Source organism: Sorex fumeus, unplaced genomic scaffold (genome assembly GCF_029834395.1).
Source record: "Sorex fumeus unplaced genomic scaffold, SorFum_2.1 ptg000009l, whole genome shotgun sequence".
NCBI classification, from domain to species: domain Eukaryota; kingdom Metazoa; phylum Chordata; class Mammalia; order Eulipotyphla; family Soricidae; genus Sorex; species Sorex fumeus.
Window position 1 is genome coordinate 286,974 of NW_026606066.1, and position 17,653 is coordinate 304,626.

Below are 17,653 nucleotides of genomic sequence, written 5' to 3' on the forward strand. Positions count from 1 at the left end.
CTCTGTGCAGTGGGAGCTGTAGGAACAGGAACTCGGCATGGGAGACGCCTGACTTGAAACCCAGCCGTTTTGTTCTGAGCAGATGAGTTCCTCTGAACCTCAGGTCTTGGCCTGTGGAGGGAGGCAAAGTCCTCCCCACCTGGGGATAAAGGGACCAGAGTGACAGTCCAGCAGGCAGGACAGTGTTGCCTTGCATGCAGCTGACCCAGGCTCGATCCCCGCATCCCATAGGTCCCCCCGAGCACTGCCAGGGGTGATCCCTGAGTTCAGAGCCAGCATAAGCCCTCAATACCACTGAGTGTGGAAGAAAATTGGCAAGTTAGAACCACGTGGAAGTGAAGATCGAGCACAATACCAAAAAAAAAACACTTATTGGGGGCCGGGCCGGAGAGAGAGGGCTCAGCTGGCTGACCTGCAGTTGCTTTGCGTGCAGGAAGCCTGAGTTCAATCCCCAGGGATCAGCAGAGAACCAGAAGTAGCTCAAAAATCAAAAGAAAGAAAAAAGGAAAACTACTTTCCATACATGGTACCCCCTCCTCAACTTCCTCCTCCCTCCTTCCCTTCTTCTCCCCCTTCCTCTCTTCTTCCTCCCTCCTCCGCTCCACATCCTCCTCCAGCTCCCCCTCCTCCCCTCCCCACTCCGTACTCTTCCTCCCCCTCCCCACTCCCAGCCCTGAGTGCTTCTCTTCTCCATCAGAAAAGCACTTGAATTGAAGATTTAGATCAGACGCACACACAGCAGCGCTGAAACTCAGCCCGTACCATTTCCTGCCCCCCTGTGACATCATTCCCAGCACTCTGGGTTTCTTTCACGGGTGGGTGTTTCTCCTCAGACTCTCACTCGAGCCACTGGCACAGTCCAGCAAACTGATCTGTACCTGACAGAGACGCTGTGAAGCAAGTCTTATCTCATAGCTGCTGCTGGAATTCAGACTCATTTGAATGAGTCTTTCCAGAAACAAGTCCCTTCCTACAGGGGGAATGGGGCGGGTGGGTGGTGATCTGTGGGTTGCAGGACAGATAAGATTAGATTAAAGGAGCGAGGAGCCAGCCTCCGGGGCCAGGAGAGCGCCCAGGCGAAAGGGTGCCAACGAGGATGTGCTCAGAGATGGGGCATCGGCCACACGAGTAAAGAGGGGATTCTGCTGATAAAGGCAGAGCCATGGGAAGGAAGCTTTCAGCTGCAGGCTCTCGCCCGAGCCCAGGGCTGGCCTTGTAGCATGGGGACCATCGCCCCAGGGTCCCAGAGAGAAGTTTTGTGTGTGCGTTCCCAACCCTCCTCCCAGCCTTCTTTCCGCTCTCCAGGAAGACAGACAGCAGTGGGCACCCCAGCGAGCTAAAGCCCCCAGTCAATTATTAACAATCTCTGGCTAAGTAAACCAATAAGGGGAAAAAATGAAAGACATTGTCGGGAAGCATTTTTATCAGGCGAATGGCTTTAAAAATGGAAAGTGAGGCTAATATGATAAGATTTCCCTGGAAGTTCAAAGCACAGGCGGTTTTACTTGATCCAGTGCAGGCATCTGTATTCATGAGAGCAGGTCCTGTTGCTTGCTCTCCGGCACGATGGAAAAAAATCTAGGGCCGTCAAGAACGAGCACAGCAAGGAAAGACCATCAGCCACAGATGCCAGGCTCATGCCCTGGACAGGAACACATTTCAGGGTGTATGAACCAGGCGAGGTTAATTTCAGCAATACGATCCATTTACCCCTGTAGACGTAAAAGATCGTTTCAGCATGTAGTCAGAGTAAGACAAAATTGAGATGCGTATCCTCTACCCTGTTTCAGATTTGAAGCCAGTAGATACTCTGCACACCCAGCCAGTGAGTTGGGGCAGCCCCAGGTTAAAGATTCAAGAGCTGCATGTATGGGGTCTGGTGGCTGCTACATTCCTAAGTCATTATTTCCCAAAGTGGGTGATACTGTATCCTCCCAACAGGATGGACCCTGGAATAATCAGGGGGAGGGGGGGCAGTAATAGACACGGGTACGATTTGCTGTGCTTTCTTTTGATTTGCTTTAGAAAGCTCGATTCAGGAGTGGCTTTGAGCAACTTGTTTCAGCAAAGGGGACAGTGGGACAGATAAGTTTGGGACCCTCTGGCCTCTAGGTAGTGAAAGGGGCAGTAGAGGGAGCTGAGAACAGAGGAGAAGGCGGGTAGGACTGCCAGGGTGAGGGAACACCCCTCTGTGACTCAAGTATGCTGTCCCCCCATTCTTCATGGGGAGGTCAGCAGAACCAGCCCAGGGCCAGGACACAAGGGTGCTGCAGAGACCCAAAGTGTGTGTGGGACTAGTACCCCTTCCACACCCCACTCAGATACGCAACCCAAAAGATTAAGGACGTAGAGGTTCTGGAGTTCCCCACAGACCTCACTGCTGAGCTCGGAGGTTGTAACCCCCCACCCAACCTGCCTGGGCTTGCCCCCACCCCAGTACTCAAAGTCTGCACACAGGTAGAGTATGCTACACTGACTCAGAGGACCGTGCAGTCCACTTACCACTTCAGACCTCCTGCCACAAGGCAGCCCCACATTGCCAGGGCCTCTGGACAAGAAAGACCAGGATACATTTATATTGATTAGCAAGTCCCTGGAACTAGATGCGACCTCAGGAGAAGCTGATCGTGCACCCCACCCCAACCCGGGAGTGTCTGCCCTGCTGCAGTTAATCAGTGCCTACTGTTTGCAGCCTGAGAGCATGTGTCTTACCCAAGAGTGCCCCATAGGCCAGAGCCTGATAGGGAAGGGGGGTTCAGGCAGGACACCTGAAAACCAGTGAACATCTCTCATTCGGATGACTAATTGGAAAAAGCCATCTAGATAAATAGCATGCAGTAGAGTTTCATTTCCTGTCAGCTAATAATTCCTGAGCATGTGAGGGCTGGCCTTATACATGGTGATAGGGGTGTGTATGTGGCAGGTGGGGTCTGTGGGTGACAGGTCAGCTCAGTACATCACAGGTGTGGTCCTTAGAAAGGGATGGATGAGGAGTTGGGGCGATCTGTGGATCTATGGGGCCTTCATTCTATGGATCTATCATCTCCATGGATCTATGGGGCTTTCAGGGATGACCGACTGAACCTATTTCCCCTCCTGGTTCTGTTCCTGTAGCATATCAACAACGAGCACATCCACGGGGAGAAGAAGGAGTTCGTGTGCCGCTGGCAGGCCTGCACGCGGGAGCAGAAGCCCTTCAAGGCCCAGTACATGCTGGTGGTGCACATGCGCCGGCACACGGGCGAGAAGCCCCACAAGTGCACGGTGAGTGCCCATGCGTGACCCGCCCTCGCAGCAGCCTTGGAAATACCGGTCCACTGGCCACGCGACGTGGTTGGCATGGCTTATGGCTGACCCCGGTCAAACCTATGTGTTGTCCTAGCCACGGGAGGGGCCTTCCAGGCTTGCCTTCCATCCTGCAGATCCTATCTGCCTGCAGCTCAGGTCGTCCCAAATGATGCTCTCATGGTTTATGTACCTGTTGGTAACTTTGTGACTGGGATCCTCAGAGCCCAGGTCTACCCCCATAGTTTGCTTGTAACTGGGTGATCCCAGCAGAGCAGTAGGCTGGCTACATAGGCCCCTGCAGACTGTCACCTCACCTGTACAGAGATAAGTTGACAGGTGACGCAACCATGGATTAGAGCAATCACCTTGGAAGGAAGGGAGGGAGGGAGGGAGGGAGGGAGGAAGGAAGGAAGGAAGGAAGGAAGGAAGGTGGGAGGGAGGAGATGGAAGGAGGGAGGGAAGGAAGGAAGGAAGGAGGGAGGGAGGGAAGGAATGAGGGAAGGAAGGAAGGAAGGAAGGAAGGAGGGAGGGAGGGAAGGAATGAGGGAAGGAAGGAGGGAGGGAGGGAAGGAAGGAAGGGAAGGGAGGGAGGGAGGGAGGGAGGGAGGGAGGGAGGAAGGAAGGAAGGAAGGAAGGAAGGAAGGAAGGAAGGAAGATAGGTAATAGCGGGAAGGGCATTTGCCTTACACATGTTCAACCTGGCTCGATCCCCAGCATCCCTTATGGTCCCCCAGATTCTGTCAGGCGTCATTCCTGACTGTGATCCAAAGAGACAAAACAAAAATATATATATTATTATTGCTTTTTGGGTCACACCCGGCAATGACCAGGGGTCACTCCTGGCTCTGCACTCAGGAATTACTCCTGGCTGTGCTCGGGGGACCATATGGGATGCTAGAAATTGAACCCGTGTGGACCACATGCAAGGCAAATGCCCTACCCACTGTGCTCTCTCTCCAGCCCCACAAAAAATTTTTTTTAATTGAAAACAAAGGTAGGACCTTTCTCCAGTCTCGTCCAAAGAAGCATGATGTATGGCCATAACTGGAGAGGTCTTGCTTTCATGCACTGACATCGCTGTCTTTGGAAGGGAAGAAGGTCCATGACAGCCAGTGTCCTGCAGCTGCTTCTTGTGAACATTTCTTTTCATGAATAAGGCCCACAGCATTGTAGGAATCATTCCTGGGTTATCCTGGACCCACCTATTAGTAGGTGTATATTTGCATTGTTTTCACCTTGAGGTTATTAAAGGGTTCCTAGCATGCAAATATTTGAGTAGGAGTTTCTGTATGAATATGGGTTTTGGTTGTTTTTTTCTTTTCTGGTTGGGAGGAGGGAGCATATTTTGGGAGAGACCACACCCAGCAGTGCTCAGGGCTGATGCCTGGCTCTAAACTCAGGGCTCATTCCTGATGGGCTCAGGGGACTATATGGGGTTGCTGAGGATCAAACCTGGTTCAGCTGCATGCAGGGCAAGCGCCCTACCTGCTATACTGTTGCTCCGGCCCTGAATGTGGTTTTGACTCTCTCTTATACTCTTAGAGGGGGAATTGATGGGTCAAATGGTTTACTTTGTTTTAATTTTATTTTCATATAGTTGTTCACAGTAATGGATTACGTTCAATATTTCAACACCAATCCCACTACCATTACACCTTCCAACCACCATTATTTCAAATTTTCCCACCACCACTCAAGCCTGCCCCACAGGCAGATGCTAGATAATTTATTTTGTATTGCTTGTTATGAATAGCATAGGTGTTGCACAGCCACTTTTGTGTTCGTGAGCTCCTCAAATTCTAAAATTTTAAATAGGGTCTAGAGGCATCTCTGCAGTGAGCTGCTCAGGTCTGAGATTCATTTGTGAGTCTCCGGATCATGGCCGTTAATGCGCTTAAGTGACACCCGGATTCAGTCCGTGGGCGTGGCAGCCAGGACCCCCAAGGGTGGGAGATGGGAGAGTCAAATAGTTTAACTTGACATTTCACTTTCTGAGAGTCTTCCTAGCTGTTGTCTAGATAGCTGTACCATTTCACGTTCCCAGCAGCTCTCGATGAGGGTTGAGATTCCTCCACTTCCTGCCAGTCTGTGCAGTTCTTTTCTTTTGATTCCAGTCGTCCTCGTGGGCTTGGAGCGGTGTCTCCTCATTAGCTTGGCTTTGCGTTTCCTGAGTGACAGATTGTGTGCATCTCCTCACATGCTGACTGGTCAACTGTAGATCTTTGGGGAAAAGTCTACCCAAATATTTAGCCTGTTTTAACTTGAGTTATTTATCTACTTTTCTCTTTTGGTTTTTGGGCCTGCCTCTCCAGCCCTTTGAGCTATTTTCCTAATCTCTTCTTTTTATTGAGGTAATACTATTTATGAGCTTATTTGCTTTTCTTTTGGGTTTTGGAGTCACACCCAGCAATGCTTTGTAGCTACCATTGGCTCTATCAGCTGGTGGATCACTCCCAGCAATGCTCAGAGAACCACCTTGGTGCTGGGGATCAAACCAAGAAGACTATGTTTGAAGGGCAGAATTTCACATGTTACCACACTGCCCACCACCAAAGTCCCAATATTTCATCATCTTCTATTGTTGCATCACAGATGATCTCCTAGATCCTTGTGTGACTTACAATATTTTTTTCCAATTCTGTGGACTTTCTTTCTTTTCCTTAAGTTTGCTTTCAAGCACAAGAGTTTTTCACTTTGAAGTCCAGTGTTTGATTGCTTGTGATTCTGGTGTTGTGTCTAATCGCCTACCCCAAGTTCTGTAGCACTGTCCTCCCGTTGTTCATCGATTTGCTCGACCGGGCACCAGTAACATCACCATTGTGAGACTTGTTACTGTTTTTGGCATATTGAATATGCCACTGGGAGCTTGCCAAGCTCTGCCGGACTCTCTGAGAGGGACGAGAGGGACAAGAGGGATGGAGGAATCGAACCTGGGTGGGCTGCATGCAAAGCAAACGCCCTACTTGCTGTGCTATCACTCCAGCCCCAACCCAAACACAACAAACCTAAGTTCACAAAGACTTATATCTGTGCTTCATTCTTAAAGGTTTTCAGTTTATAAGTGTATAGGGGTTTGTTTGTTGTGTTTGGTTTTGGGGTTTCCGTTCGCTCTGGCAACCACACCCAACGCAGCTTAAGGGCTGCATCTGGCTGTGCTCAAGTGTTGCTTCTGGTGGTTTTCAGAGACCATGCAGTGCCGAGGGTGGATCTGGGCCTCCCACATGCAAAGTCTGTCCTTAGACTCCTGATCCCTCTCTCCAGCTTCTTTTTCTTTCAGTTTTTGGGTCACACCCAGCCGTGCTCCTAGCTTGGTGCTGGCGGGAGGGGGGGGGAAGGGCATGGTATCTGGAACAGGTATGAGACTCCTCCCTGCTTCCTTCTTCCCACCGTCCTCCCTCCCTTGCTCGCTGCCTTTCTCCCTGTTCTTTCCTTCCTTCCTCCCTTCCTCTACAGAAATGCTTCTTTGGTCAAGTAGGAACATCGGCGCTGATGAGACCTAGCAGATAAGCCCTCTCGGGGAGCTGGTACCCTCGTGGGAAGGCCAGAGAACAAAATGATCAAGCTCATTATAAACTGTGTCAGGGAGCGTGCGGGGGGAGAGAAGGGTAGAACAGGATGATTAAGAATATCAGAGACAGGCTCTCAGAGGAGATGACCTAAAAGATGGCAGGGTAGGGAGCCAGGCCAGGGTGCGGGAAGGTAAAAGCCGGAGAGACAGCCTGGGCCAAGCTCCACCCCAGGAAGAAGTTGGTGGCCTCACTGAGTGGCCAGAACGAAGCAAGGGTGACCTCTGGGCTTTATCTGTGGCAAATTTTAGTGCACGGGAAAGTCCCTGTGAGGTAGTAGCCTTGGGAAACAGTTGAAATTACTATTTTCAAAAGAGCCTTTCATGATGCAGGGAGATTCTCGGGTATGCTGCTGGTTCTTATGTGCAGAGCATGGAAAAGAATCTTGATGTAGTCTCAGTTTTTTATTTAAGACATATGCAGAGCTGAACTGCAAAGCTCTCAAAAGGAGACAGTGCAGGCAGGGTACCTTCCTTGCATGTAAGGGACCCCAGTTTAAACCAGAAGCTCAATGCAACCCAACATCACCAGGTGCAGCCCTGGAAGCTTCCAAGTACCTTCAGGGGGTCTCTGTGGTTCCTGACACTGCCACCTGCCTGCCCTTCATCCCTGGGCTCTTACATTGAACTTCTGGCCTGGGTAACAGAGTCTCCATGAGGGCCCTGAACCTCCTGAGATCCTCTTGGGAGACCTCCCCCAGCTCAAAATTGGTTTTTCTTTTTTTTTGGGGGGGGGGGAGTGGTTTGTGGAGTGATAGCACAGTGAGGAGAACGCTTGCCTTGCATGTGGCCAACCCAGGTTGGATCCCCGGCATCCTATACGGTCCTCCAAGCACCGCTAGGAGTAATTCCTGAGTCTGAGATAGGAGTAATCTCTTGAGCACCTCTGGGTCTGACCCAAAATCAAAACAAAATTGTTTTTTGGTTTTGGAGCCACACCCAGCAGAGCTTAGGGCTTACTCCTGGCTCTGAACTCTGGGATCTCTCCTGGCAGTGCTCAGGGGACCATATGGGGTGCAAGAAATTGAGCCCGGGTTAGCCCCATGTAACCAAGTACCTACCCACTCTCACCTGGAGGGTGGGTGGCTCTCCCTGGTCAGAACAAAGGTTTGCCTTTTCCTCTTTGATCTAGTGCTTCCCCCCTCATCCCCCCCGCCACCATTCTCCCATGGCCACAGGCTGTTGGTATAACCTGAAAGGAAGGGTCATACCAAGGGTTATACCGTTTTTGTTCCCATCCATTCTCCTGGTCAACGCAGAATGGAAGGGATGTGGGGCATGGGAGGAGACAGCAGCTGGGCCTCTTCCGCTGGGCCAAGGTGCCCACACTGACCTAACCTGCCCGTCCACAGTTTGAGGGCTGCTCGAAGGCCTACTCCCGCCTGGAGAACCTGAAGACACACCTGCGGTCCCACACTGGGGAAAAGCCATACGTGTGCGAGCACGAGGGTTGCAACAAGGCCTTCTCCAACGCATCGGACCGCGCCAAGCACCAGAACCGCACCCACTCCAACGAGGTACCAGCCATGGCCGAGGCGTGCATGGGGCCCCTGATACAGCTGCTCGAGAGCACTGTAGGCATGTAGGCATTGGGGGCCAAGGGCCCCACGCTTTGGAGCTCAGCACACATAGGTCTGTCCCCGCCACCTGGGTTCCAGCGCTGCTGCTTCTGCTGTGCAGTCTGGACTTGCTATAGCCCTAGGTTGCCCCCAGCAGCCTCCCCACAGAGAACCAGTGCTCCTGGCCAGGCAGATGAGTCCAGGGAGGCCATGGAGGGAGGAGCCTGTGGTGTCTGCCACATCTCCTCAATTCCTGTCATGCAGGTAGACAACAAAAGAATGTTTTGAAAAACTAAGTTACGTTTTGCCGCACACTGAAGCATTTCGCTTCAATCCTTGTAAGAAGTTAGAGGTATTCTCAAAGGCATCTGACCTCTCCAATTCCTGGGAGACAGCCAGCCTTGGATTGAGATGTGGGAATGGGTGTGAGTGTGTACAAGAATTGTGTATGTCCGTGCATGGATGTGTGTATGTATGTGGGCATGCACCTGACTGTGTGTGTAGGGATGTGTCTGTACGTGGACATACAGGTATAGTATCTGCGTGCATCTGAGCATAATCATGTATGAGGTATAGGAGTATGGGTGGATGCAGGGTCTACATGTTTTGCATATTTTGTTTACAAAAATGTATAGGTATGTAGACGGGAGCAGGGTGTATGTGTATTGTATGTGTGTTTACAAGAATGTGTATGCAAGTGCATGGGTTTTTATATGTGTAGACACATGGCTGTATGTGTGTAAGATGTGTATGGACATGTGTGTATACCATGTGTGCGCATTTGAGTGTATAGGGGCATGTGTGGACAGGGTACGTGTGTGTGTTTGTGTGTGTGTGTGTGTGTGTGTGTGTTGAGAGAGAGAGAGAGAGAGAGAGAGAGAGAGAGGTTGAGCCTGAGTTTTCAATCCAGTCCTGGGAAACTTGGAGCCAGCTGCTTGGCCATCTCTGAGCCTGCATTTCCCCTGCAGAGATGGAGGCACTCATGTTTTCTCTCACAGATCTGGAAAAAGAGATACATGAGCAACCAGGATCAAAATCCCCAGCGCCTTGTCACAGGGCAGGTGCAGAGTGACCACAGTGGGCCTTATGTGGGCCGTGCCCTCCAGAACCTCAGATCTGTGTCCCCAGCTTAGGGCAAGCACTCCCTCCCTTAGCCATGAGCTTACCTGCCTGCAGAGGTGGCAGGCGAGGCCGCGCTGTAGCAAGACGGGGGCTGACATGCTCTTCTCCTTGCAAAGAGCACAGATGGGTTAAGCACCTTCCCGTGGGCCAGCCGGGCTCTGTCCAACAAGAGCGCTTCTGCCGGAGTCTCTCTTCGTGCTCACAGCTCTGGCCTGGTTCTCCCCGCAGAAACCCTACATCTGCAAGATCCCGGGCTGCACCAAGCGCTACACGGACCCCAGCTCTCTCCGGAAGCACGTGAAGACGGTCCACGGCCCGGACGCTCACGTCACCAAGAAGCAGCGCAATGACGTCCACCTCCGCACGCCACTGCTTAAGGAGAACGGGGACAGCGAGGCGAGTGCCGAGCCGGGCGGCCGGGGCTCTGAGGAGAGCACTGAGGCCAGCAGCAGCGGCCAGGCCATGGAGGACTGCCTACACGTGAAAGCCATCAAGACCGAGAGCGCCGGGGTAAGCAGAGCTGGGCTGCAGAGCCCAAGGCCACGCTCCAGGGGCTCCAGCCGGGACCCAGAGCCCAGTTATGGCTGTAGGCCATGGTTCAGGGCTTCCCCCGCCACACACACACACACACACACACACACACACACACACACACACACAGTGATGCTCCTCTCACCCGTTCCACTTCCCTCCCTGTATCCCCTTTGGCCACACTAAAGCCTGGCTTGTACCACATCCCACTGTATGGGTCTGGGTCACGGTCCCGGGGATACCTGCCTGTCACTTCCGCTAGCCCCTGCGGGGTCAGTCGTCCTGGAGAGGGTATGACTCCTGGCATCTGCCTCCCACCCCCCACTGACACCGAGAATTGCCAGGCTCCTTCCCTTCCTCTGTTCCGTCTCTGCCACCTGCCGCCTCTCGTTCTAACCACCTGTTCTTTGTCTCCACCTCTTTCTCCCGACTGTACCTCCCCTAAGGATAGACGGTACTGAGGTGAGCAGAGAGGCCGCTGGGGGGAGGGGTGGCATGAGTGAGGGGGCACCGGGACTCCTGTCCAGGGATACTGCTGGGGAGGGCCTGGCCTTTCTATTCGTTCCCTTGTGGACCCAGGAGGGAGGGTTGGCTCCACAGATGGTGGGTGCTTGGTAGTGGTGGTGGGGGGGGCGTAGGCACAGGCATCAAGCCACCAGGTGCCAGAGCGCACGCGGGCACCTACATTGCCTGGGGCAGCAGGCAGGGCCTGAGGACCCACCTGGACAGGGAGTGAGAGTCACTGTGAGAAACTTGTGTGGGAGCAGAGGAAACTTCTGGAACGGTGTGGAGGTGTGGGGCAATTCCACTTGGGAAAGAGGGAGAGTTGAGCCTTGCTGGGCTCCCACGGCAGGAGAGAGCCCAGCTTCTGAGTTGTTCTGAGTGCTCAGACCCAGAGGGCGGGCTGGCTGGCCCCTGTGCTCTTTGTCCTGGCCCTCATGTCAGGGCTGGGGAGGGATGTCTGCGCTTTCTGGGCAGTGTTAACTGCTCCTCCCGCCAGATGGGGCAGGACAGCTTAGAAGCATAAGTCAGGGGAGTGAACAGTGTCCGGGGCCCTCTGCCTGTCCACACTGTCTCACCCCGCGCCCTGGCGCAGATCAGATCCAGCTGATAGACAGGCATGCTGCAGAAAAGTGGTACTCCCAAAGCATGGGGGTTTGCCCCCTGTGCTGGGCGGGTGGGGGTACCGTGTTGGGTTGTGCAGGGTTGGGGGCAGGGCCAGGCGGGTGCCTGCACCTTTTGAATATCCTCCCTGTCGCCTGCTCCCGCACAGCTGTGTCAGTCCAGCCCCGGGGCGCAGTCATCCTGCAGCAGTGAACCCTCTCCGCTGGGCGGTGCCCCCAACAACGACAGCGGCGTGGAGATGCCGGGGACGGGGCCCGGGAGCCTGGGAGACCTGAGTGCTCTGGATGACACCCCGCCAGGGACTGATGCCGCCTCCGCCGTGGGCGGCCTGCAGCTGCGCAAACACATGACGGCCATGCACCGCTTCGAGCAGCTCAAGAAGGAGAAGCTCAAATCGCTCAAGGATTCCTGCTCATGGACCGGGCCGGCCCCACACGCCCGGAGCACCAAGCTGCCGCCCCTCCCGGGCAGTGGTAAGTGCGAGCTCTGGGGAAGGTCAGGGAGACAGAGAGACAACCTGTCTAGCATAGCCTCGCATAGCCCCAACCCCATGTGCCAGGCGCCCTCTCATCAGATGCCCAGGATGTCAGATTTCCCTCTACCTAGCCCGTTTCACTCTGCCACGGGCCTGACTGGGATCAGCGCAGAGCCTGGACTTAACCCATGCCTGTGTGGCTTCAAAGCCCTTTGCTCTTTCAATGCCTACAAGGTGCATCTCCATCACCTTCAAAGACAGGCAGGATCTGCTCACCTCAGACTTCCCTGTAGGTCCTTCAGTCATTAGTCAGACACTTTCCAGGACAGCAGTAGGAACGCTGCCTCGGAATGAGCAGCAATCAGTGCAGTCAGGAGGCACCTGACTGTCCAGGGGACCAGGGACAGAGCTCCAGGTGGACAGGGTTATGGAGGATGGAGAAAGAGTTTATTTATTTATTTTTTTAATTTTTATTAGTGAAACACCATGAGGTACAGTTGTAGACTTACAGATTTCTGTGCTTGGGTTTCAGTTATACAATGATCCAGTACCCATCCCTCCACCAGTGCCCATTCTCCATCATTTACATTTTTGTTTTTTTTAAATTTTGTTAGTGAAACACCATGAGGTACAGTTGTAGATTTACAAATTTTGTGCTTGGGTTTCAATTGTACAATGATAAAACACCCGTCCCTCCACCAGTGCCCATTTTCCACCACCACGGGTCCCAGTATCCCTCCCACCCCCCATCTGGAGAAAGCTTTTTAGCAGGTGAAGCGCACAGGGAACTTCATAGAGCAAGCAGCCGTGTGGTCCTTTTCCAGAAGTGCTGACCAGGCTTGGGAATCTTGAATCAGGCATTCACCCAGGGCCAGTTCAGTGCTGGACACCAGACACACAGCTGTGCCCTCCGCCCCCAGGCTGCCTCCCACACAGGACCTGAGGTCCCAGCATGGTTAGTACTGAGCCGCACCAGCCACCTCTCCTGGAGGAGGGTCTGTGCCCCAGCCTTAGAGGAACACTCGGCCCCAGAACCTTCAACCCTCAACTTCCTGCAGAGATGGTCTAGACTAGAAAACAGCAAAGGTCACCTACAAAGTCACCCCACCTTATTGGTAGGGATGGGGAAGACACCATGGTTGATACTTAGAGGGGTATGAAGAGCCTTCGACCTGGGTCAGCACTAAAGGGCGTGAGAGATCAGTCAGGACAGCTTAGTCAATTCCATCCAGGGGCACACTGACTGACAGAAAGCAGGAAGGCTGTGAGCCAGGTCCTCCTCAGCATCTCTGCATCACCCAGCTAGGGAGAGGGACATTTTGTCTATGAGCTGGGTGGGGAACGGACACCCAGACATGGACATCCAGACATGGCCACTGCCGCACTGGGTGGGTGCCCCAGACTCCTACATTATTTGTCAAGCTCCTTGGTTTCTTCTTCCATACCTTTTTTTTTGTATTTTTATGTGTTTAATTTCTTTCCATAAAGTGGTTCACAATAATGGATTCCATTCAATATTTCAACCCCAGTCCCACCACCAGTACACCTTCCCACCACCATTATTTTGAATTTTCCCGCCACCACTCAATCCTGCTGAAAAGGCAGATGCTAGATAATTTATTTTGTATTGCCTGTTATGAATAGCACGAGATGCCACGTGCTCCTGGAATTCTAAAATTTTAGATAATTATTAGAGTCTGGAGAAATCTCTGCAGCAAACTGTTCAGTTCCAAGATTCTTTTGTGTGTCTCTGGATCACGGCCATTAAAAAGCTTAAATCGCTGGAGGCAGTCCCTGGGCATGACCTTCAGGGTCCCATAGGGAGGGGGCCGGGTGGATGAGAAGGACCGGCCCATCCCCTATCCTTTGAGGCCTGGAGTCCGTCATCACTAAACCCGTCGACTTACTTCTCACTGTGTTCTGCACGTTGGCGGCTGCAGGGGTTCTTAGGTGGCAGGTGGATGGATGACGCCTCCCACCTGTCTGAGGTACCCTGGTGAAATCGGCCTCTCTTCCACGCCTTTCATTCCAAAATTGAGTGAATAAAATTCACTCCAAAGTTTTATTGCAAAATTCCTCTGGGTCAGGCCCTCTTGGGGGACCCTCGGCCTCCCCGTGGTAGGCGTGCACCGAGCAGGCAGCATCCTGGCACCCCCATGCTCCCTCCACTGGCACTGACACCTCTCCTTTTCTCCCCTGCCCCGCAGGCTCCGTCCTGGATAACTTCGGCGGGGGCGGCGGGCCGGCGGGGCTGCTGCCCAGCGCGCGGCTGGCCGAGCTGTCGGCGGGCGAGGTGACCGTGCTGAGCCAGCTGCAGGAGCGCCGCGACAGCTCCACCAGCACCGTCAGCTCGGCCTACACGGTGAGCCGCCGCTCCTCGGGCATCTCCCCGTACTGCTCCAGCAGCCGCCGTTCCAGCGAAGCGTCGCCGCTGGGCGCCGGGCGCGCGCACAACGCCAGCTCGGCCGACTCGTACGACCCCATCTCCACCGACGCGTCGCGGCGCTCGAGCGAGGCCAGCCAGTGCAGCGGCTCGGGGCTGCTGCATCTCACACCGGCGCAGCAGTACAGCCTGCGGGCCAAGTACGCGGCGGCCACGGGCGGCCCGCCGCCCACCCCGCTGCCCGGCCTGGAGCGCATGAGCCTGCGGACGCGCCTGGCGCTGCTGGACGCGCCCGAGCGCGCGCTGCCCGCTGCCGCCGCTGCCTGCCCGCGCCCGCTGGGGCCACGACGGGGCAGCGACGGGCCGGCCTATGGGCACGCGGGCCCGGCGCCCGCCTTTCCCCACCAGGTGCCCGGCGGCGGCGGTGCGCGCAGGGCCAGCGACCCGGTGCGGCGGCCCGATGCCCTGGCACCCCCGCGCGTGCAGCGCTTCCACAGCGCCCACAACGTGAGCCCCTCGGCCGTCGCCGCCGCCGCCTCCTCTTCCTCCTCCTCCTCGTCCTCCGCGCTGCCGCCCTGCGCCGCTGACCGCCGGGCTCTCCGCCTGCACGGCCACGACGGCGGCGGCGGCGGCAGTGTCCTGGCACGGGGCGCCTACTCGCCGCGGCCTCCCAGCATCAGCGAGAACGTGGTGATGGAGGCCATGGCCGCGGGGGTGGACGGCGCGGGCCCCGAGGTCAACCTCCTGCTGCCGGACGATGACCTGGTGCTGCCCGACGACGTGGTGCAGTACATCAGGACCCAGGCCGCCGGCGCCGCCCTGGAGGAGAGCGCCGCGCCCCTCTATGCCCCCGAAAGCACCTGCTACTCGGAGAACCCCAAAATGCCCAGCCCGGGCTTGCATGGCCAGCGCAGGATGGTGGCTGCAGACTCCAACATGGGGCCCTCGGCCCCGGGAATGGCAGGAGGCTGCCAGCAGCTGGGCTACGGGACCCCCTCCGGCCTGAACAAAAGCAACATGCCCGTGCAATGGAATGAGGTGAGCTCCGGCACCATGGACACCATGCCCAGCCAGGCGAAGCCCCCACCCTTTTCGCAGGGCAACCTGGCCGTGGTGCCGCACAAGGCGGCTCTGGGCCAGTACCCAGGCTACGGCGCCCACTCCGGAGCTCTGAACAGCACACAGCCCCACCTGGCGCCCTGTAGCGGCACCCCGACCAGGGGCAATTATTTGCAGCCCCTGCGGCAGGCAGGGGCTCCTAATCAGTGTCCCAACCTGACCTCCACTGTGAGCCCCCACACCACCTATGGGGGTCAAGCTCACCCCCAGCTGAGCCCCAGTACAGTGGCCGGGGCCTTGAACCAGTTCCCAGCTTCCTGCAGCAATATGGCAGGCAAGTCAGGCCCCCTAGGGCTCCCCCAGCAAATGGAAGTTGCTCCGGATCCCACCATGATGGGCAGCAGCTGTCGGGAACTTGGGGTCCCCAACTCCACGCTGGCTGGGCTACCCCCAACTCACCCAGCCCAGAGCTACCCCCAGCAGAGCCATCACCTGGCAGGCCCCATGAACCAGGAGAGTTACCACCCCAGCCCCAGCCTTCTGCCCGCTCAGCAGCCTGGCTTCATGGAGTCCCACCAGGTCGCCCTAGGGCAGGCTGGACCAGGCTTTGGCTTGGTGCAACCCCGGCCACCCCCAGAGCCCAGCCCAGCTGGCCGACACCGTGGGATGCGTGCTGGGCAGCAGTTGGCCTATGCCAGGGCCACTGGCCATGGCATGGCAGCTGTGTCAGCAAACCAGGAGTTGGCAGAGTCTGTTCCCAAGGGAACAGTGGGCCCCATGGCATCCCTGCCCGCTCAGCTACCCCAGCAGGACACAAGCGGGGCCCAGGACCACAGCATGCTCTATTACTATGGCCAGATCCATATGTATGAACAGAATGGGAGCCTGGAGAACCAGGCCGGCTGCCAGGTCATGCGGCCCCAGCCACCTCAGGCCTGCCCAGACAGTGTCCAGCCCCAGCCCTTGCCTTCACCTGGGGTCAACCAGGTGTCCAGCACTGTCGACTCCCAGCTCCTGGAGGCCCCTCAGATCGATTTTGATGCCATCATGGACGATGGAGACCACTCCAGCTTGCTCTCGGGCGCCCTGAGCCCCAGCCTCGTCCACAGCCTCTCCCAGAACTCGTCCCGTCTCACCACCCCTCGGAACTCCCTGACCCTGCCGTCCATCCCCACGGGCATCAGCAACATGGCCGTCGGGGACATGAGCTCCATGCTCACCAGCCTGGCCGAGGAGAGCAAGTTCTTGAATCTGATGACTTAAGCCGCCGCCCTGCACACAGTGGACCCTGGGGAAAGCGGCATTGCCCAACGCCATTTTCCCCACATGAGTATTCACTGCGTCTAAGGGAGTTTTGCTAACGACTGGTTCAGAGCACAGATGTGTTCAGAGAAGCTTTATGTGCAGCCTGTCCAGTTGTCTCTTTGGTTTTTTTTTTAATTTTTATTTTTATGTTGAACATTGAAAGAAGTTCAAGAGAGGCAAGGGCAGGAATGAAAACAAAAAACAAAAACTCGTTTACATGGTGAGACCCAGCCTTTGGTGTTTATGGGACCACTCGGTTCTGGCTTCTTCGACTCTGTCATTTGCCTAATGACGGATTACCATGGCCACGGGCTTTTCAAGTCCAGGAGGAAAGAGGGTAGAGGAAACCACATTGGGGTTGGAATCTGAAAGCCATACTGAATATTCCCATCCAGGAAGATAAGCCTCTAGTTCGCACGAGGAAAAGGCACTCCCTGGCCCACCCGAATTCTATGACACGTCATTTATTCTTGAGGCTGTGGATGTCCCTTGCTACAAAGGGAAAAATGTATGTGTTTTGCCTGGGTCATGATTCAGGAACACACCTTGATTCCAGGGTTTGGTAGAGCTGGCATCTCTACCCCCACACAGCTGTGTTTGCAGACTAGCCACCTGCATAGGAATGAATTGAGGTGGCAGCGTTGCCTGAAAAAGGGAAGGAGAAAAAAAAAGGCAGCATGCTACATACGGGCAAGCCCCGAGACCTCCTGCCCTCTGCAGACCATGTTTACAGTGTTTGTGCATGTAGAATGTAGTCCTCCCAGAAAAGAACACTTATTTCTAAATACCTCGGGCTGCTGGAGTTGCCATGGGCTGAAGATGGATGGAGGTGAGGAGGCTTGGGAAAGAGAGGATTCCCCAGGGCCCCACCTCAGGCAGCCCTGGAGGTCTCCCTGTAGGAAGAGGAAGTCGCATGTTTACCCATTCTTGTTTCCTCAGTGCACTCTCCGCCCACCTTACCGCCCCCCCACCACCAACGCCCTCAGCTGACAGCAGTAGCCCCTGGAGGTCATGCTCTCTGCTCCCCGGCAGCCCAGGGTTCCCCTCTGCCCCTTTGATTCCTAGAACTAGGGTGTGCATGGGGCTGGGAAAGTGAAGGGGTGAATCTTGGGACTCTGAAGGACTGTCACTGAATCGTCCTGTTCAGTGTGACCAAGCTCTCCCTGCCCGGAAATGGAATTCGGAGCTGGCATTGGAAGAATATGGATGCCTGAAAGCACCCTCTCATCACACACGTATGC

General features: G+C 55.2%; 1 protein-coding gene across 1 annotated transcript in view; it reads left to right on the forward strand.

Annotated features, from left to right (window-relative positions):
* GLI2 (GLI family zinc finger 2) overlaps positions 1 to 16,397 on the forward strand; it is a 252,518-nt gene extending 236,121 nt beyond the window's left edge. The window contains exons 10-14 of the mRNA XM_056110240.1: positions 3,115 to 3,264; positions 8,206 to 8,370; positions 9,763 to 10,044; positions 11,339 to 11,663; positions 13,873 to 16,397. Coding sequence (XP_055966215.1) covers positions 3,115 to 3,264; positions 8,206 to 8,370; positions 9,763 to 10,044; positions 11,339 to 11,663; positions 13,873 to 16,370 — 3,420 coding nt within the window. The 3' untranslated portion in view covers positions 16,371 to 16,397. The remainder of the gene's footprint in view (positions 1 to 3,114; positions 3,265 to 8,205; positions 8,371 to 9,762; positions 10,045 to 11,338; positions 11,664 to 13,872) is intronic.
* The last annotated feature ends 1,256 nt before the right edge of the window (positions 16,398 to 17,653 follow it).